Below are 20,808 nucleotides of genomic sequence, written 5' to 3'. Positions count from 1 at the left end.
CAGCTCTAGTTTGGGGCTCTAGTGCCTTCAACAGTGTTACTGAAACTAAACTGAGTCCAGCAGAGCAGCTCTAGTTTGGGGCTCTAGTGTCTTCATCAGCGTTATTGAAACTAAACTGAGTCCAGCAGAGCAGCTCTAGTTTGGGGCTCTAGTGCCTTCAACAGTGTTACTGAAACTAAACTGAGTCCAGCAGAGCAGCTCTATCTGAATAACTCTCGTTTTTAATAAAAAATTTTGAAACCATCTATTTTTTTTTTTTGTCTCAGTGTACTTTCTAGAATAAAGAAGCATGCTTGGGAGCTGTAGTTTTTCAGTCCAATTTCAGTCGGGGTTATTTGCTAACGACACTTCTTCAGAACTACAGCTCCCATCATCCCTCTGCAGTTGCTTCAAGTGTGGAGGCATGCTGGGAGCTGTAGTTTTTAAGTCCAATTTCAGTCTTGATCATATTTAATGTTTTTTTTTTTTTTGTCCAAAGGGTAATTCTAATGCAGGGCTAGAGTATACATCTTACCACCTATATTTCAAATTATGTTTACTCATCCGTTTTTTAAATTTATAATTTTTAAATGTTTCTCAAACTTGTGTCCGCTTTTAAGGCTGTCAATAAAAAATAAAAATCTTGAAACTTTACCAAAAAGCTTGTTTTGTATTATTCTTATTCTTATTATTGCTTTTATTATTTCGCCCCCTGGTGGACAAAGGAAATACAGCAGAAAGAAATGGTTTTCAGAACAAACATGATATATTTTTTAGATTCGCTAGAGGGCAGCAGAGTCTAGCAGGGGAGGGAAAGGGCTAGAAATAGTAAACTATTATTATTATTATTAAGTTTAATGTTTTAAAATACACACAGTAGCAGTGAAATAAAATAAAACATGAATAAAAAATCTGACTATCAAAGTAATAGCATATAATATAAAATAGTATATATATATCTATATATATATATATTCATTGATAAGGTCCCCTAAGGTGCTGGACAGATAGAAACTTTATTTTCTATATTTATTTTTATAGAAACTTTATGAAAACTTTAATTATATTGCAGCTTGCTTCTACACATTTTCCACCAAATAGTCTTTCTCTCTTTCTTTCCAAGATATTTTAGTGACAAAAAATGTCCCCAACAAAACAGTCTGTAAGGGAGATTTCATCATTTCTATCTATTGCATTAAAGAACTACCATTTGTGTCATTTAAAATAAAGAATAAAGAAGCATGCTTTTATATATATATATATATAATATAGTATATATATATACATACACACACATACACACTCACTGTGTGCGTTCGTCTATGTGCATCTGTGTGTGCGTCTCTAGGAACACAAACATGAATAACTAATTACAAAATCAATTATAAGAGAACATTAAAGACTGCAAGTCCTTTTTCCAGCTCTGAATGGAAAAAATCAACTTCTTTAAAATCCATTCTCTCACCTCTTATTAGCTTTATTAACAGGATCACTGGCCCCTCCCTTTAAAGGAGCGCTGACCATCTTTAAAATCCATTCTCTCACCTCTTATTAGCTTTATTAACAGGATCACTGGCCCCTCCCTTTACAGGAGCGCTGACCATCTTTAAAATCCATTCTCTCACCTCTTATTAGCTTTATTAACAGGATCACTGACCCCTCCCTTTACAGGAGCGCTGACCATCTTTAAAATCCATTCTCTCACCTCTTATTAGCTTTATTAACAGGATCACTGGCCCCTCCCTTTAAAGGAGCGCTGACCATCTTTAAAATCCATTCTCTCACCTCTTATTAGCTTTATTAACAGGATCACTGGCCCCTCCCTTTAAAGGAGCGCTGACCATCTTTAAAATCCATTCTCTCACCTCTTATTAGCTTTATTAACAGGATCACTGACCCCTCCCTTTACAGGAGCGCTGACCATCTTTAAAATCCATTCTCTCACCTCTTATTAGCTTTATTAACAGGATCACCGGCCCCTCCCTTTACAGGAGCGCTGACCATCTTTAAAATCCATTCTCTCACCTCTTATTAGCTTTATTAACAGGATCACTGGCCCCTCCCTTTACAGGAGCGCTGACCATCTTTAAAATCCATTCTCTCACCTCTTATTAGCTTTATTAACATGATCACTGACCCCTCCCTTTAAAGGAGCGCTGACCATCTTTAAAATCCATTCTCTCACCTCTTATTAGCTTTATTAACAGGATCACCGGCCCCTCCCTTTAAAGGAGCGCTGACCATCTTTAAAATCCATTCTCTCACCTCTTATTAGCTTTATTAACAGGATCACTGGCCCCTCCCTTTAAAGGAGCGCTGACCATCTTTAAAATCCATTCTCTCACCTCTTATTAGCTTTATTAACAGGATCACCGGCCCCTCCCTTTAAAGGAGCGCTGACCATCTTTAAAATCCATTCTCTCACCTCTTATTAGCTTTATTAACAGGATCACCGGCCCCTCCCTTTAAAGGAGCGCTGACCATCTTTAAAATCCGTTCTCTCACCTCTGATCCAAGCTTGCTATTGTAATGGGATTGCCAGTGTATGTTTTTTTTTCAGACAGCGATGATTAAAGACACAGCAAATGTTGAGTTTGGGTAGACACTGTTTTTATTTTCAGTGGTTGTTCAATTTAACATGGGAGACGTTTCTCTCTAAATTATATTTACCTTCTAACAGTGTACCCAACACCTCATGGTACTTCTAATATGTACATATTTTCAGTATGAATACATTATATATTTATATACAAACAGCTCTGGCCATAGAAGTTCTGCATCCTCCCCCTCTATATAGAATGAACTCCGCTTCATAGAGTCCAGTGAAAGCTGCTGAATAATGTTCCCTTGTTAACATATTGAATTGCACCCCCTCTATATAGAATGAACTCCCTCAGCTTCATTGAGTCCAGTGAAAGCTGCTGAATAATGTTCCCTTGTTAACATATTGAATTGCACCCCCTCTATATAGAATGAACTCCCTCAGCTTCATAGAGTCCAGTGAAAGCTGCTGAATAATGTTCCCTTGTTAACATATTGAATTGCACCCCCTCTATATAGAATGAACTCCCTCAGCTTCATAGAGTCCAGTGAAAGCTGCTGAATAATGTTCCCTTGTTAACATATTGAATTGCACCCCTCTATATAGAATGAACTCCCTCAGCTTCATAGAGTCCAGTGAAAGCTGCTGCATAATGTTCCCTTGTTAACACCAGCGCTTTGTAATTTTCCAGAGATACTGCGATTACATGACATTAAATAATATATCTAAATTATGTTCATGTTTTATATATACATATATATATATATATATATATTTTTTTTTCTAATGTCCCAATCCTTAAATTCTAAGGGATGCAAAACTTTTCGTAAGAGTTTTGGTTTTCCTTACAAAATATCTGTCTGTCTGTCTGTCTTCGTGTGTGTGTGTGCAGTTCCTATGCTGCCTGCCTGCCTGTCACCTCAGCGCCTCTCTCACCAGCTCCTCAATCTCCTGGTTCAGCCTTGCAGGAGCGTCGCACTCCCTGTAGAGCTCAGCCAGGCAGGACCCAGCCTCCCCGAGCGAGGGGGACCCCAAAAACAGGAACCGCAGGCACCTGCGCCCCAAAGCGGGGTAGTGATGCATCCGGGAGAACCTGTAGAGGGAGGGGAGCACCCCCAAACCCACAGAGACGGCCCCGAGGCAGCGATCGCTACGATCATCGCCCGACCTACTCCCCAGATCCAGCATCCCTTCCAGGAGAGCCTGAAAGTCAGGGAGAAGGAACCGGCTTGCCCCGGTCATGGCGTGGGCCAGAGGGGTGCACTCGAAAGGCTGGGCGGTCAGAGGGGCTCCCAGCGCTCTCATCTGGGGGCAGCCCCCCCTCTCGGCGCCCCCCTTATCGCTGCAGCAGCCGTGGAGGTAATGCATGACAGGGGTGAAGGATTGAAGGGAGACCTCCCGGATGGGGATGGGATCCCCAGATTCCAGGTCCCTGGCTTCGGCAAACCCGCCCGACAACAGCGCCCGGAAAAATTCCGAGCCGGCGGAGACTGCTTCCCGATTGGCCGGCACCCTCACCCCGTCGTCCAATAGGAAAGCCAGGTCGACTGGGGCTTGCGAGTAAAGGCAGGGAGGTTGGGGTTCTGCCTCGGGCGAAGTGCAGGGCTTTTTACCAGGAGGGGGCGTGATTTCGGAGGAGGGAGTGGGGGGCAGGGGTTCGGGAGCGCCCCCCCCTTCTCGTCCCACCTCCCTTTCTCCTTCCTCTCCTCTCTCCTCTTCCATTTCGTCTGGGCGTCTCAGTAGAGTAGCGACAGAGTCTGTGAGCAGGACAAGGTTGTGCGAGGAGGTCGGGGTGTTTGGGGGCTCCAGGGGAGGGGAGTCCCACCCCTACACCCGCAAGTCCCCCCCACGACCCCGAGGATTTAGTCCCCCTGCCGGGGTACCGAAACAGGACAAACCACTCCCACAGATTCCGGTCAAACTCTGGGGCACTAGTTTGGTAATCATCGAACGTCTCCTTACTAAGCGGAGGACTGATTCCTCTCTCTCAGAGAGAGAGAGAGAGAGAGAGAGAGAGGGAGGAGGGGAGAGGAAGAGAGGGGAGAGAGAAGGGGGAGAGAGGGGGGAGGGAAAGAGAAAGAGGAGAGCGAGGGGAGGAGGGAGAGGAGAGAGAAAGAGAGGATGGAGAGGGAAAGAGAGAGAGGGAGAGGGGAGATAGAGAGAAGGGGGAGGGATGGAAATATGACAGGGAGAGGGGGAGAGTAGAGGAAGAGAGAGAAATTAAACAGCTGTCTGGAGCAATTGAATCAGAACCATTACATTCACCAAGAGAAATGTAGAGACACGGATCAGGGATGGGAATCAGACTCCCGCTGCACAGCAGTGTGATCCAGTCCTGCTTTCACTAGGAGTTTAATAATCAGACTCCCGCTGCACAGCAGTGTGATCCAGTCCTGCTTTCACTAGGAGTTTAATAATCAGACTCCCGCTGCACAGCGGTGTGATCCAGTCCTGCTTTCACTAGGAGTTTAATAATCAGACTCCCGCTGCACAGCAGTGTGATCCAGTCCTGCTTTCACTAGGAGTTTAATAGTCAGACACACCTGAGCTTGTTAGCTAGACACACTGGGGGCTGATCAAGCTGCTAGTGAAACCTGGACTGGATCACACTGCTGTGCAACAGGAGTCTGATTCCCATCCCAGTCAGACAGAGAGAGGTAGCAGCAGTGCTGGGAGAGTGGCTCACCTGCACAGAAAGGGCAGGGCGACTGCACAGGCCACTCTCTCGCACTCGGATCCCGACAGCAGCATGTGACTGAGGGCTCCGATCCCGAAGGGACACTCGGACTGCACACGCAGGTTACGAAGCAGAGCTATCCCTGGGATAGAGAGAGAGAGGGAGATCAAACACTGTAATGCATACAAAGAGATGGTGTGTGTGTGTGGCTGTCTCAGTCTCATTGTGTGTGTGTGGCTGTCTCAGTCTCATTGTGTGTGTGCGTGTGCGTGTGCGTGTGGCTGTCTCACTGGAGTAGCTGAAACAGCAGCCTTACCTAGCTCTCTGACTCGCTCTTCCACCTCTCTCCTCCTCCTCCTGCTCCTCCTCCTCCCTTCCTCCCCTCCTCCTCCTCCTCCTCCTCCTCTCTCCCAGGGCTGGACCCCCAAAACCAGCCGGGTCCTGATGAGGCTCACCCCAAAAATCCTGACCAGGGCTTCCAGGCAGTTGGGGTTGCAGGTCAGGCGCCCCAAGAGCCGAAAGCAACGTGGGGAGGGGTCGGGCGACAGGGTGAGGTAATTCAGGAGCCCCCCTAGAACCAGGGGGGTGACCAGCACAGGGCTGGGGTCCAGGGACTGGGAGAAACGAGACAGGAGGAGGAGTATGGGCGTGTCCGGACCCCAGGGTTCGGGGTGCGAGAGCCGGCCTTGTGGGGTTTGCAGGACGGGGGGCTGGGGTCTCTGGTCTTCGGAGGAGTTTGGGGTGCGCTGGCCACTGCCAGCCCCCCGTTCTGCGCCCGTCGAGTCGCTCGGGACCAAGGCATTGTAACGGTTGCATAATTTTTGCCTGCTGCTGCCGCCTCTAGGACTGGCGGCGATTCCCAAATCTGGGAGCCTGCTATCCGAGGGGTGAAGGGGGAAGGAGGGGGAGAAGTCGGGTCCCGTTTTAGGACGGGGAGAGGAAAAGGAGGGTTTAAGGGTATCGGGGTTCCCAGAGAGGCGCTTGGAGGGGGGCTGGAAGAAGTCGAGACCAGAGGTCAGACAGACCGCTTCGAGGTCAGGGCTGCGAGAGACTGCGGTGGCTCTCCCGTTGAGCGAGCGAAGAGACGGGCTGTCCCGTCTTTCACGGGACGCGGCGGGGGTCCCGGCTGCCGCTTTTTGGACGGGGTGGACACCGGACGAGGATGGCGGCTGGTCGGTGGTTGGAGGTTTGGAACCGTTAAACTTTTCAACATCGTCGTCCTTCTTAACTTCTTTAACAAGGTTCGTTTTGAAAAGGGTTTCGCTGCCTTTCCTGGAACTCGAACCCGGCTCTCCGGAGCTCGCTGACGCTGTCCCGGCTGGGGCTGGCGTGGCTGTCTCCAGGGAGCCCGGGTTATTACAAGCCACGAACAAGAGGGGGGCATTCAGACCGGCTCCGGACCTCTCCTGGGCTTTCTCCGGACCCCAGCCCGGACCGTTCGCAAACCCAGAACCTGCGTACGAAATCGGGTTCAATTCCGCCAGATCTGCTCCCTCCCTCTTCCTCCTCCCCCTTCTCCTCCTGTTTTTTAAGGCACTGTCCACATCCTCTGGGACACCGAGGGAGGGCCTGTCCCTTGTCCCCACTTGGTGGGACGTCCCCCCAATCGTCCCCGCCCTGTCCTCTGACCCCCGGCTGTCCATCTCCGTGTCCCCTCGTCTTCCCAGGGACGGGAATTCTGTCACTTCCGACTCCCTGCGTCTCTGAGATTCCTGTGCAGTGTTCGTGTCGGGATTAGGGGAGTGGCTTTGATCAGGATTTTGGGCTCCCAGAATGGGGCTTAGGGAACGGGCTGAGCGCTCCCCAACCCCCTCTCCTCCTCCTCCTCCCTCCAGGCAATCCAAGTCTAGAGCGCCCCCAACTGGAGACCACTGTGGCGACAGCTCCCCTGGACTGGCGATGTAGCCTTCAGAGATCAGCCAGGTCCTGGTGGGACAGAACAGGAGAAAAATTTCAATGGAGAGATGTTTCCATTAGAAATCATTGAGTTGACACTGAAGACACTGAGAAAGACTTCTAGCGGAAACTTTTGCCATTGAATTGCACCCCCTCTATATAGAATGAACTCCCTCAGCTTCATAGAGTGCAGTGAAAGCTGCTGAATAATGTTCCCTTGTTAACATATTGAATTGCACCCCCTCTATATAGAATGAACTCCCTCAGCTTCATAGAGTCCAGTGAAAGCTGCTGAATAATGTTCCCTTGTTAACATATTGAATTGCACCCCCTCTATATAGAATGAACTCCCTCAGCTTCATAGAGTCCAGTGAAAGCTGCTGAATAATGTTCCCTTGTTAACATATTGAATTGCACCCCCTCTATATAGAATGAACTCCCTCAGCTTCATAGAGTCCAGTGAAAGCTGCTGAATAATGTTCCCTTGTTAACATATTGAATTGCACCCCCTCTATATAGAATGAACTCCCTCAGCTTCATAGAGTCCAGTGAAAGCTGCTGAACAATGTTCCCTTGTTAACATATTGAATTGCACCCCCTCTATATAGAATGAACTCCCTCAGCTTCATAGAGTCCAGTGAAAGTAATAATAATAATAATAACCTGAGGCTGAGGAAGCTGGAAGAGCCTTGACTTTCTGAGGCTCGGTCTCTCATGGCCGCCCTTTCCAACGGGAAATCGAAAGAGGGCGTGTACAGCAGCCCAGACTCCTCCCCTTCTGTCTCCTCAGGCTCCGCCCCCTTGGCCTCCCCAGGGCCCGCGTCGAGCCCCGCCCACTGGGCCAGCTCCACCAATCGGGAGATCAACAGTGGGACCAGCCCCGCCCCCTGGAGAGCCTCGAGGGCAGAGTCGTCGTAGATGAAGTCCAGGAAAGCGAAGAGCACCAGTCTGTACTGGGAATGGGACTGGAAAGTGGACTGGGAGAGCAGGCTGACCAACAGCTCTAGCCCCCCGGCCTCCCGAACTTTGTTTCGATTCACAGCTTCCCTGCAGCATAGACAAAGGGCCCGGACCAAGTGGGCCGATTTCCCAGGGTCCCCTTTTCTGATCCCCTCCACGATTCGGGGTACCACCCCAGCCGAACCCACAGAGGGCCTCAGGCTCCCCTGCAGGCAGGCGTTGCAGAGCACCCTGAGGCTCCACTCCCCCACCCCAGAGCCCAGCTCTGGGGACAATGCCAGGGCCCCAAGTTTGGCCAAGGCCGAGTTTCGGGAGAGCTCCTGGGCACACTCAGCGGAGCAGCCCCTGGTGAGCTCGGCCAGGGCGCGGAGGGAGGCCTGGGCAGTGTTTGGAGGGGTCTCCGGGGTGCAGAGAGAGAGGAGGAGGGGGAGGGCCCCCCGGGAGAGGAGGAAGAGGCGGTGGCGAGGAGTATCGCTCAGGTTTCGGACAGCCCTGAGGACAGAGTGCAGGCATTCGGGGTCCTGGGAGGAGGAGAGTGTGCTGAGGAGGGGAGGAATAGCGCCTAGGGAGAGAGGGGAGCGGGAAGGACAGAGAGGCAGCGAGAGGGTTAGTCATTTTAGAAACACTTTGGATAATCGTAATGTGAAACGAGAGAGGGGAGAGAAAAGAGGGGGAGAGGAGAGAGAGGGTAGAAGAGAAGGGAGAGAGGGTAAGAGGGAGAGGATGAGAGGGGGAGAGATGAGGAGGGAGAGCAGATGAGGAGAGAGGAGAGAGGGGAGAGGGAGGGGAGAGAGGGGAGAGGAGAGAGGCAGAGAGAGGGTTAGTCATTTTAGAAACACTTTGGAAAAGAATCATAATGTGAAACGAAAGAGGGGACAGAAAAGAGGGGACAGAGGAGGGAGAGCAGAGAGGAGAACGAGGGCAGAAAAGAGAGGGCAAGAGAGGGGGTATAGTGGTGTACAGGAGACTGGGTTGTGTGTTTCTTACCCATCTCGTGGATCAGAGCCGAGTTCTCCGGGTCGATGGCCAGGTTCCCCAGGGCTCGAGCCACCCTGTTCTGGACACTCTCCACACCGACCACCTTCATCACAGACACTGGAACACAGCAGCGAGGTCAGCCCCCGGCTCGGAAACTAGACTCCCATTGCACAGCAGCGTGATCCAGTCCAGGTTTCACTACCAGCTTGATCAGCCCCCAGTGTGTCTAGCTAACAAGCTCAGGTGTGTCTGATTATTAAACTCCTAGTGAAAGCAGGACTGGATCACACTGCTGTGCAGCGGGAGTCTTATTATTAAACTCCTAGTGAAAGCAGGACTGGATCACACTGCTGTATTTAATGCACTATTTCATGTATTCTGCTCTTTCCACTGTATTTAATGCACTATTTCATGTATTCTGCTGCTATCCTGTATTCTGCTCTTTCCACTGTATTTAATGCACTATTTCATGTATTCTGCTGCTATCCTGTATTCTGCTCTTTCCACTGTATTTAATGCACTATTTCATGTATTATGCTGCTATCCTGTATTCTGCTCTTTCCACTGTATTTAATGCACTATTTCATGTATTCTGCTGCTATCCTGTATTCTGCTCTTTCCACTGTATTTAATGCACTATTTCATGTATTCTGCTGCTATCTTGTATTCTGCTCTTTCCACTGTATTTAATGCACTATTTCATGTATTCTGCTGCTATCCTGTATTCTGCTCTTTCCACTGTATTTAATGCACTATTTCATGTATTCTGCTGCTATCCTGTATTCTGCTCTTTCCACTGTATTTAATGCACTATTTCATGTATTATGCTGCTATCCTGTATTCTGCTCTTTCCACTGTATTTAATGCACTATTTCATGTATTCTGCTGCTATCCTGTATTCTGCTCTTTCCACTGTATTTAATGCACTATTTCATGTATTATGCTGCTATCCTGTATTCTGCTCTTTCCACTGTATTTAATGCACTATTTCATGTATTATGCTGCTATCCTGTATTCTGCTCTTTCCACTGTATTTAATGCACTGTTTCATGTATTATGCTGCTATCCTGTATTCTGCTCTTTCCACTGTATTTAATGCACTATTTCATGTATTATGCTGCTATCTTGTATTCTGCTCTTTCCATCCCCCCCCCCCGTACCATTCCTCAAACAACAACAACTGAACTCACCGAGAGAGGGGATCCCTCCGAGCCTCCGCACCTTTAAAACGAGAGAGAGAGAGAGAGAGAGAGAGAGAGAGAGAGAGAGAGAGAGAGATGAGAGACACGGAAGCAGCCCCCCCGGTTGGTGTTTAAGCTTTTAACGGCGTATCGTTTCAGTTTTGCGGCGCTACCTCCGCCCGCGTCTCCGCCTCCGTGCAGCAGTTTCCCAGGATGCTGAGACTCAGGTCGAGAGTCTTCTTGGCGCGCTGAGCGCGAGCGATGAGCGCGAGCAAGGGGCGGAGCCCCCCTCGCGCCCGGTACCGCGCGATCCCGCCGCGGGCTTTGATGTGCCGCGTGCGGATGGCGACGAGCGCCTGCGTCAGGCTCGAGAGAGGAGGCGGCGGCGGCGGCGGTGGATCCGCCGCTCCGCCGCCCCCGCCCGCCGCCGCCGCTCCGCCGCCGCCGCCGGCTTCAGACCTGGCCGCTTTCCCCAGCTGAGACAGGCACCAAGTGAGCGACTCCCCGGCGGCCGGGTTGGGAGAGCAGTGGCTCCCCGCCGCTTTCGCCGAAGCCATCTTTACTGTTATTTTATTGTATTTTATTTTATTTTATTTTTCCGAGCGCGTTGCTAAGGGTGACGAGCTTCACCCCCCACCTCCACGCAGCCACCCTCCGCTGCCTTGTGTATATCTATATATAACCGGCGGTCTCCGCGGTGCCTTCTGGGGTTTGTAGTCCGAGGTCTTGTTTTTCTAGACAGTGGCGGGGAGAGTGCTGCTGACGGACTACAACTCCCAGAGAGCGGCGGGGGAGCCACCTCACCCTGCTCGCACGCAAAGCGTTCTGGGATTTGTAGTCTTTTGTTTTTAGGCTGCAAGTGAACTACAGCTGGGCCAGCACAGCAAGCTTCGAGTCTGTGTTTATTTGTAAGATACGAAAGCTGTTTTTTTTTTTTTTTTTTTTTTTACCGATTGCGGTAAAATATTAAATACCACTCGCATGTATAAACGCAAAAGTATTTCTACCCGACTTAATATCACCGTGCAGACCGCAGCCCCTTAGCAACGCTTGCATGCATGTATTGCACGGTGTCTGTCAAGCTGCGCAGCGTGTTAAGCGAGGTGTTGTGCTGTGATTGGGTACAGCCGAGCTGTCTGCAAATCCAAGGTAACCCCTTGTTGTTCGAAACTGTGCTTTCTAGTGATCTGTTGCGGTTTTATTTACGTTTATTGCCGGTTGACAAAATATAATTATGTAACTAGACATCTACAAAACACTATTTATTGTACCCCCTTTTTATGTAGTGTGTGTATATATATATAAACACACACACACACACACACACACACACACACACACACACACACACAACATATAAAATTACGTGCCACAAATGAAAAACTTTTTAAACTTCACATATTTTAAAAACCCTTTAAAACATTTCATTCATATGCCTTCAATTTTGTACACTGCAATTTCATATATATATATATATATATATATATATATATATATATATATATATACACATACACACACACACACACACACACACATATACAAAAATGTGTGTGTGGCTAACCATCGTATCAAGTCTGATACTGAAATGGGCAATCATACTTTTCAAGTAAACAGTATGGATTTATTTATTTATTTATTTATTTTTCATGTATTTTTAATTTCCTAGTCCCGGTATGTTTTTGAGCAGTCAGCCCACTCGCTATACAGCGCCTTGCTTTTCAGCTGGAATTCAGTGTATGCTGCCCTCTGGCTGCTGACCCGCCGTGCCCTCTGGCCAGCCCCGATCCTTTTCTGAAGAACAAGTTAACTTGTTCAATTAAAAATAAGGACCGGTCCATGAGAGCTTGTGCAGGTTTCCGTTCCAACTGATCGCTAAATTATTTAATTTAAAGCTGCTGAATAATGTTCCCTTGTTAACATATTGAATTGCACCCCCTCTATATAGAATGAACTCCCTCAGCTTCATAGAGTCCAGTGAAAGCTGCTGAATAATGTTCCCTTGTTAACATATTGAATTGCACCCCCTCTATATAGAATGAACTCCCTCAGCTTCATAGAGTCCAGTGAAAGCTGCTGAATAATGTTCCCTTGTTAACATATTGAATTGCACCCCCTCTATATAGAATGAACTCCCTCAGCTTCATAGAGTCCAGTGAAAGCTGCTGAATAATGTTCCCTTGTTAACATATTGAATTGCACCCCCTCTATATAGAATGAACTCCCTCAGCTTCATAGAGTCCAGTGAAAGCTGCTGAATAATGTTCCCTTGTTAACATATTGAATTGCACCCCCTCTATATAGAATGAACTCCCTCAGCTTCATAGAGTCCAGTGAAAGCTGCTGAATAATGTTCCCTTGTTAACATATTGAATTGCACCCCCTCTATATAGAATGAACTCCCTCAGCTTCATAGAGTCCAGTGAAAGCTGCTGAATAATGTTCCCTTGTTAACATATTGAATTGCACCCCCTCTATATAGAATGAACTCCCTCAGCTTCATAGAGTCCAGTGAAAGCTGCTGAATAATGTTCCCTTGTTAACATATTGAATTGCACCCCCTCTATATAGAATGAACTCCCTCAGCTTCATAGAGTCCAGTGAAAGCTGCTGAATAATGTTCCCTTGTTAACATATTGAATTGCACCCCCTCTATATAGAATGAACCCCCTCAGCTTCATAGAGTCCAGTGAAAGCTGCTGAATAATGTTCCCTTGTTAACATATTGAATTGCACCCCCTCTATATAGAATGAACTCCCTCAGCTTCATAGAGTCCAGTGAAAGCTGCTGAATAATGTTCCCTTGTTAACATATTGAATTGCACCCCCTCTATATAGAATGAACTCCCTCAGCTTCATAGAGTCCAGTGAAAGCTGCTGAATAATGTTCCCTTGTTAACATATTGAATTGCACCCCCTCTATATAGAATGAACTCCCTCAGCTTCATAGAGTCCAGTGAAAGCTGCTGAATAATGTTCCCTTGTTAACATATTGAATTACACCCCCTCTATATAGAATGAACTCACTCAGCTTCATAGAACTGCCTAAAATATCACAAGATTCACTCGACATACACACAGGATAAGAAACAGACACATCCAATTTCAGTTATCTACCGCAATTATATATTTTTTCATTTAGTATATTCAATTTATTTTGTTTTTCGGACAAGAAGTAGAAGGGAAGTATAAGTATTAGGAAAACTTGAGAAAAAAACATCAAGAAGAAATTAAAAGCGAGCAGGTGGAAGAGGGGAAATTACATATATATAAAGAATTAAGAAAAAAAAAACGAAAATAATGTACAAAAACAATATATACCCCTAGAACAAAAAATTCCTTAACACACAACTTGCTGTGGACTCATATCAGTGCACTATTACATATGAGAGTATGTGTGTGTGTTTGTGTGTTTGTGAGGAGAGAGGGGCTGTAGGTGGGTATCAAGATGTGTGTTGCCCCCACACACTCTCTCTCTCTCTCTCTCTCTCTCTCTCTCTCTCTCTCTCGTTCCCTCGTTCTCCTCCTTCACTGCACGGCCTGTTCGTTGGTGCTGCTCCCAGAATCCTGCGGCTTCATCACATCTGGGAGCTCTGGAGGGCTGGAGAACGAGTCCACTCTGAGCGGCTCGAAAGCATCGTCTGCAAAGGAGGAGGGAGAGAACAAGCGGGGATGGGGATCAGACTCCCGCTGCACAGCGGTGTGATCCAGTCCTGCTTTCACTAGGAGTTTAATAATCAGACTCCCGCTGCACAGCGGTGTGATCCAGTCCTGCTTTCACTAGGAGTTTAATAATCAGACTCCCGCTGCACAGCAGTGTGATCCAGTCCTGCTTTCACTAGGAGTTTAATAATCAGACTCCCGCTGCACAGCAGTGTGATCCAGTCCTGCTTTCACTAGGAGTTTAATAATCAGACTCCCGCTGCACAGCAGTGTGATCCAGTCCTGCTTTCACTAGGAGAGTTTAATAATCAGACTCCCGCTGCACAGCGGTGTGATCCAGTCCTGCTTTCACTAGGAGTTTAATAATCAGACTCCCGCTGCACAGCAGTGTGATCCAGTCCTGCTTTCACTAGGAGTTTAATAAGACACACCTGAGCTTGTTAGCTAGACACACTGGGGGCTGATCAAGCTGCTAGTGAAACCTGGACTGGGTGATAACCTGACCCACTAAAACACTGGTCTGCTGGAGTCAGTTTAGTTTCAGTAACGCTGATGAAGGTACTAGATCCCAAAACTAGAGCTGAACTACAAGAAATAGACTCCTATTGCACAGCAGCGTGATCCAGTCCAGGTTTCACTACCAGCTTGATCAGCCCCCAGTGTGTCTAGCTAACAAGCTCAGGTGTGTTATTATTATTAAAGCAGGACTGGATCACACTGCTGGGCATTATTATTAAACTCCTAGTGAAAGCAGGACTGGATCACACCGCTGTGCAGCGGGAGTCTGATTATTAAACTCCTAGTGAAAGCAGGACTGGATCACACTGCTGTGCAGCGGGAGTCTGATTATTAAACTCCTAGTGAAAGCAGGACTGGATCACACTGCTGTGCAGCGGGAGTCTGATTATTAAACTCCTAGTGAAAGCAGGACTGGATCACACTGCTGTGCAGCGGGAGTCTGATTCCCTTCCCTATGATGATAACCAGCATTATTATTATTATTATTATTATTATTATTATTACTACAGGGATGGGAATAAGAATTTAAAAACCACAAGCTTTCAAGACCTAAGGAGAACGAGCGCTGTGCTGGTCAGCCGAGACTCACCGTTGATTCTGAAGGCCAAGCCCACTGTGGCCGGAGCCTGTGGTCTGGCGGTCTGGCTGGTGAAGCCGCAGTCCCCCAGAGTCTTACTGTCATCAAGCAACTGGTCATCCTGCAGAGAGAGAGGGGAGAGAGGGAGAGAGAGAGAGGGGGAGGGAGTAGACAGAGAGGGAGAGAGAGAGAGAGGGGGAGAGCTACTCCCTACTCTCCCTCTCTCTCTCTCCAAACCTGCTCACCTGGGGAGAGCAGAGAGGGAGAGGAGAGAGGGTGAGGGAGAGAGAGAGGCAGGATTTCTCCCCACTCCCTCTCGGCACAGGGGAGAGGATGACGCCACAACAGACGAGTGGACTGGATGCATTAATTAAATAATAATAATAATAAATTACAAGTAGGTCATTAGGACCAGCACATCTACCGTGACATCGTATTGTGAGAACAGGGTTTCCTCACAGCCCTGCATTGCAGAACACTGCAGGCTGGGGGGGGGTGCTGGGAACGACCCGGGCGAAAACCACAAGCCCGTCTCGGCATCCGATCACACAACAGAAAACGAGATCACGCAAAATGCTACACCTGGGGGTGCAGAGGCTCTCCGGGGTAGTTGAGGCTGTGTGGGGGTCTCTGGAGGTAGTGGAGCCTGTGTGGGGGTCTCTGGGGGTAGTGGAGGCTCTGTGTGGGTCTCTGAGGGTAGTTGGGGCTCTCTGGGGCTCTCTGGGGTAGTGGAGGCTGTGTGGGGGTCTCTGGGGGTAGTGGAGGCTGTGTGGGGGTCTCTGGGGGTAGTGGAGGCTCTGTGGGGGTCTCTGGGGGTAGTGGAGGCTCTGTGTGGGTCTCTGAGGGTAGTTGGGGCTCTCTGGGGCTCTCTGCGGTAGTGGAGGCTGTGTGGGGGTCTCTCGAGGTCTCTGGTTACCTTGTAGAGCCGCTGGTCCTCGGGGGCTCTCTTCAGGATCCCCTCGACGATGCGCTTCAGCTCGTACACCGTCGTGGACTCCTTCGCATCGGTGAAAATGGTCGTCTTGTCGCGTCGAATCATCAAAAACACGTCCTGGGGGGGGGGGGGGGGGGAAGAGAAGGGACAGAGAGAGAGAGAGAGAGAGAGAGGACAGAGAGCAAAGAGACAGAGAGAGAGAGTATGGCGGAGCTGGGAGGGAGGCAGAGAAAGGATGACAAAGAGAGGGAGAGAGAGACACAGAGAGAGAGAGGTTAGAAAGCAATTACTAATACTATAAAAAGGTACCCTTGGATACAATCTACCCCTTCACCCCACCCCTACAGACTCGTCTAGTCACACTCTATCAGAGTCTACCAGGCCTGGCGTCTCTCTGAGTAATTAACAAGGCCAGCACTGTGGGGTCCAGCCCTGGGTTGCAATGGTAGCCTCTTCCTGTCACCACCAGCTATGAAATCCAGACCTACTGCACAGAGGCCAGGACCTGTTGAGGTGCTGAGGATTGAGAGGAAGGAAAGCAGGCAGCTTGTCCTGCACACAGTGGCTACAAACTGTGTTTATTATTCAGATCGAAGGACTTCCAATGTGTTTTCAAGTGCCGGGTGTGTGTCTGATCACTGGACTCTATGAAACTGAGTGAGTTCATTCTATATAGAGGGGGTGCAATTCAGTATGTTAACAAGGGAACATTATTCAGCAGCTTTCACTGGACTCTATGAAGCTGAGGGAGTTCATTCTATATATGTTAGGGGGTGCAATTCACTGGACTCTATGAAGCTGATGTTAACAAGGGAACATTATTCAGCAGCTTTCACTGGCTGAGGGAGTTCTCTATGAAGCAATGTTAACAAGGGAGTTCATTCTATGATAGAGGGGGTGCAATTCAATATGTTAACAAGGGAACATTATTCAGCAGCTTTCACTGGACTCTATGAAGCAAAGTTAGTTAATTCTATATAGGTGGGGTGATTATGCAAAATTCATCGTTGTACTGTGTCTGTGATTGAGTGAGAGAGAAAGAGAGAGAGAGACTGGCAGTATATGTTTCTCATTTATTCCAGCAGACCCAGTATTCCTCTATATTATCTGTGTATGAGTCCTGATATATATATATATATAAGATATATATATATATATATACACACACACACACACATATATATATATATATATATATATATATATATATATATATATATTATATGTGTAAGTATATATATATATATAGATATGATAGATAGATAGATAGATAGTATTTAGATCTATATGTTATCATCTATAATATTATGTTTTTATAAGACAGTATTTCGCTAATTCTGTCATTAGATATCAGGAGTGCGCACGTACGTAATGTTAATTGTGTTTGCTGTAGTTTTTCACAAGTATCAAAGTTAGACAATCTTTGCAAAAGATGCAAAATTTAAGTATTAAAAACATTACTTTTGTCTGCAATTGTCAGCACGATAACAGTCCCTTGCCCTTTTTTTGAGGCCCAAAAAAAAAATCTCGGGGTGCGTTTAGAAAAACCTAAATAATAATAATAATATATAATAATAGTAGGGAAATGAATCTCTCATCTCTCTATATATATATAATATATATTATATATATTATACATACACAAATACAGCAAGCTATCGTTGTTGTTTCTGTCGTTCGATTTTTTTTTTATTTACAAAGAATCGCCCTTAAAAGCAAAACAAAAAATTGCTTGAAAAAAATCGTCATTATTTTAAAAAGATTTGTTTTCAGTGTCATTCACCACGTTGGTAAAGTAAGAATATAATATATTATTATTATATTATTATTATATTTACACGCAAACCCACCATTACTATCTCTCTAAAGGGGAACAAAAACTCGACTTTTAAATCCTCTTATTTCCACACAATGCACCCGAAATATCTTTCATTCATCCCTTAGCTGTTTCATCCCCTTGAGCTCAAAAGATTTACTCTCTTTCTCTTTTATTCGTGCTTTTTTTTTTTTTTTTTTAGGTTACTGTAGGATTTTCTAAAAGCAGACGTCTATTGTTGTTTATTATTATTATATTAATTTTTTTCGGGGGAGCCAGGAGGTCTCCAGGGTCCCACGCGTGACTGCGTCTTGTCATTATCCTCCCGCTTCCCTTTGGAAACCAACTGACCAAAAAAAAAAAAAAAAAAGGCTGCAGGCAGGAGAGATCCTAAAATTGAAACGAGATACCAATGGTAAACTTACTTTTTTCTTTTTTTATTTATTTATTTATTTATTTTTCTCTCTTACTCGATCTGTTGTGGTTATAGTTTTTAGTTTAGGAACATTATTTTTGCAAACTTGCAACTAGATGCTGCAGAGTTGCCGTGTCCGCGGGTTTTTGGGCTTTTTTAAATATTCATGAGCCGCGGGTTTATAATGCAATTGGATTAGTGGTATACCTTTAAAAAAAAAAAAAAAAAAATTGAAACTGTTTTCATGTTTGCAATGTTGTTTTGGGATGTATTAGTATTTCAAGAAAGGGATCACGCAGTATTTGGGTTGCTGGTCTGGCATGAATGTTGATTTGTCCCTTCAGACCTTCCTTAGGAAGTTTGTTTATAGAGGCGTGTGGGTGAGCTATACTGGGGCTTGTAGTTTTTATCAAATTTATACCAGCTATCTTTTCTTAGGAAAGCTCTTTTGATTGTTTTTTTTTTATGCATGTTAATAATAAGCTTGCTTTCAATTAAAACAAACAACTGGGCTATTTTTAAAGTGACTTTTGGCGATAAAGCCAGCAGAGATCTAGCAGCCTTTCCCTACTGGTGTAAAAAAAAAAAAAAAAAAAAAAAAATAAGACACTGTCCCTTTTAAGAGAGGGGCGTGGCCCGCGGCTTTAGGGGCGTGGTTTGAGTTTCAGTTGCCGTTTACCGGGGGGGGAGTGGCTCCGGTCTGGTGGGCGGGGAGAGATCTAGGGAGGGCGTGGCCAAAAGGAGCCGTTACGGTTCAATGTTAAGAGCGAAAGGGAGGGGCGTCTGGTGACGTCAAAAAATTAAAGGCGTGGTTTGAAAAAAAAAATACAATTGGGTCAATGGAAAGTGAAAGTTTTTTTTTTTTTTTTTTTTTTTTTTTTTTTTTTTAAAGGGGCGGGAAAAAAAGTTCGTTTTTTGGCGCGAGGAGGAGCCGCTGGAGACGCGGGAGCGCGCGAGAGAGCTCGAGCACGTCACCCGCTCAGACTTGAGGCAAAATAAACGTTTAAATAAAACTAAACAAACAAACAAACAAATAAATCAATAAATAAGGGACCTTGTTGTTTCATTGAAACCGATAAACTTTAGAGTCGGTGTTTTTTAATACGTTTGCCGGCGGCGGTGTTGTTTAAACTTCAGTAGAAGATTTAAGATTTCATTTATTTTTATTTTTTTCTTGAGAAGAGACGGTTAAAATCTTCAGTTTAACAAGCCGAGTCGACAGGTAAGATAATAACAACGATAACAATAGTAACATTATCTGTTATTTCGCCACACGTAACATCGAAACGACAAATATTGTTGTAAAAAATACGTTGAAAGGCTTTTTTGGCGAACAATGACAACAAATTGCGACGTATTGAAACCCGCAAGACTTCAAACTGCAACTGTGTTGTACTTTTAATAAATGAATGAGTGCGTTTTTATTAATTTATACTGTTGAATAAGCCACGCGAAAGTGAGAGGTGACATTTGTGTTATTGATACAGTTGTGTGTTGAAGTTGGATCAAACGCACCTTATTATTGTTATTGTTATTGTTATGGTTATTGTTATTATTATTTTGTGACACGCTTTACCTGTGCACTTTGCCTTGCTTTTATAGGGGCTACTTTGTGGCTGTGCAGTTAACATGGTAAACTAACCCTCATGAAAGTTTCTCCACAGTAAAAGCACAGAAATTTGATTGGGGGTATGAGGTGTCATTGGTCGTGTCTTGTCACATTTATTATTCGTGTCTCATTTTGTATCCTTCGTAACATTCGTGTTCTCGTGACCAGTTTCGTATCCCTTCAGTAACATTTCGTGGGTCCTATCCAGACCATTCGGTCCCACATTCGAACATTTTAGTGTCTCTCCGCATTTCGTTCAAGCATAGGGAAGCATTGTAAAGCACAGAGAGGTCTGGTAAAGCATAGGGAAGCATTGTAAAGCACAGAGAGGTCTGGTAAAGCATAGGGAAGCATTGTAAAGCACAGAGAGGTCTGGTAAAGCATAGGGAAGCATTGTAAAGCACAGAGAGGTCTGGTAAAGCATAGGGAAGCATTGTAAAGCACAGAAGAGGTCTGGTAAAGCATAGGGAAGCATTGTAAAGCACAGAGAGGTGGTGGTAAAGCATAGGGAAGCATTGTAAAGCACAGAGAGGTCTGGTAAAGCATAGGGAAGCATTGTAAAGCACAGAGAGGTCTGGTAAAGCATAGGGAAGCATTGTAAAGCACAGAGAGGTCTGGTAAAGCATAGGGAAGCATTGTAAAGCACAGAGAGGTCTGGTAAAGCATAGGGAAGCATTGTAAAGCACAGAGAGGTCTGGTAAAGCATAGGGAAGCATTGTAAAGCACAGAGAGGTCTGGTAAAGCATAGGGAAGCATTGTAAAGCACAGAGAGGTCTGGTAAAGCATAGGGAAGCATTGTAAAGCACAGAGAGGTCTGGTAAAGCATAGGGAAGCATTGTAAAGCACAGAGAGGTCTGGTAAAGCATAGGGAAGCATTGTAAAGCACAGAGAGGTCTGGTAAAGCATAGGGAAGCATTGTAAAGCACAGAGAGGTCTGGTAAAGCATAGGGAAGCATTGTAAAGCACAGAGAGGTCTGGTAAAGCACAGGGAAGCATTGTAAAGCACAGAGAGGTCTGGTAAAGCATAGGGAAGCATTGTAAAGCACAGAGAGGTCTGGTAAA

The 20,808-nt window shown here is 46.2% G+C and overlaps 2 protein-coding genes across 2 annotated transcripts; both read right to left on the bottom strand.

Annotated features, from left to right (window-relative positions):
• Positions 1-3,231: 3,231 nt before the first annotated feature.
• On the bottom strand, positions 3,232-10,911 carry armc5 (armadillo repeat containing 5). Its single transcript, XM_041236757.1, has 8 exons — positions 10,387-10,911; positions 10,223-10,253; positions 9,042-9,149; positions 7,758-8,616; positions 5,515-7,124; positions 5,208-5,340; positions 4,708-4,753; positions 3,232-4,348 (listed from the first exon to the last, which is right to left on the bottom strand). The coding sequence occupies exons 1-8, from the start codon at positions 10,768-10,770 to the stop codon at positions 3,437-3,439; spliced, it is 4,083 nt and encodes a 1,360-aa protein (XP_041092691.1). The 5' UTR covers positions 10,771-10,911; the 3' UTR covers positions 3,232-3,436.
• Positions 10,912-13,316: 2,405 nt separating this feature from the next.
• Positions 13,317-16,029, bottom strand: elob (elongin B; the record flags this gene model as incomplete). The annotated part of the gene is made up of 3 exons (XM_041236756.1): positions 13,317-13,854; positions 14,985-15,093; positions 15,889-16,029. Coding segments are annotated over 3 exons (363 nt in total), but the record flags the coding sequence as incomplete, so codon positions are not given.
• Between the last annotated feature and the right edge of the window lie 4,779 nt (positions 16,030-20,808).

Source organism: Polyodon spathula, chromosome 42 (genome assembly GCF_017654505.1).
Source record: "Polyodon spathula isolate WHYD16114869_AA chromosome 42, ASM1765450v1, whole genome shotgun sequence".
NCBI classification, from domain to species: Eukaryota; Metazoa; Chordata; class Actinopteri; order Acipenseriformes; family Polyodontidae; genus Polyodon; species Polyodon spathula.
The sequence above is the reverse complement of the archived record's forward strand: the minus strand, read 5'-3'. Positions and strand labels throughout refer to the sequence as shown.

What these genes read in the sequence shown, in the direction of transcription:
- armc5 (XM_041236757.1), bottom strand. Translation starts at nt 10,770, where the DNA reads ATGGCTTCGGCGAAAGCGGCGGGGAGCCACTGCTCTCCCAACCCGGCC. An exon ending in GCCCTGCCCTTTCTGTGCAG is followed by an intron (nt 4,754 to 5,207) that starts GTGAGCCACTCT and finishes CAATTGCTCCAG; the next exon opens with ACAGCTGTTTAATTTCTCTC. An exon ending in TCTACTCTCCCCCTCTCCCT is followed by an intron (nt 4,349 to 4,707) that starts GTCATATTTCCA and finishes TTGCGGGTGTAG; the next exon opens with GGGTGGGACTCCCCTCCCCT.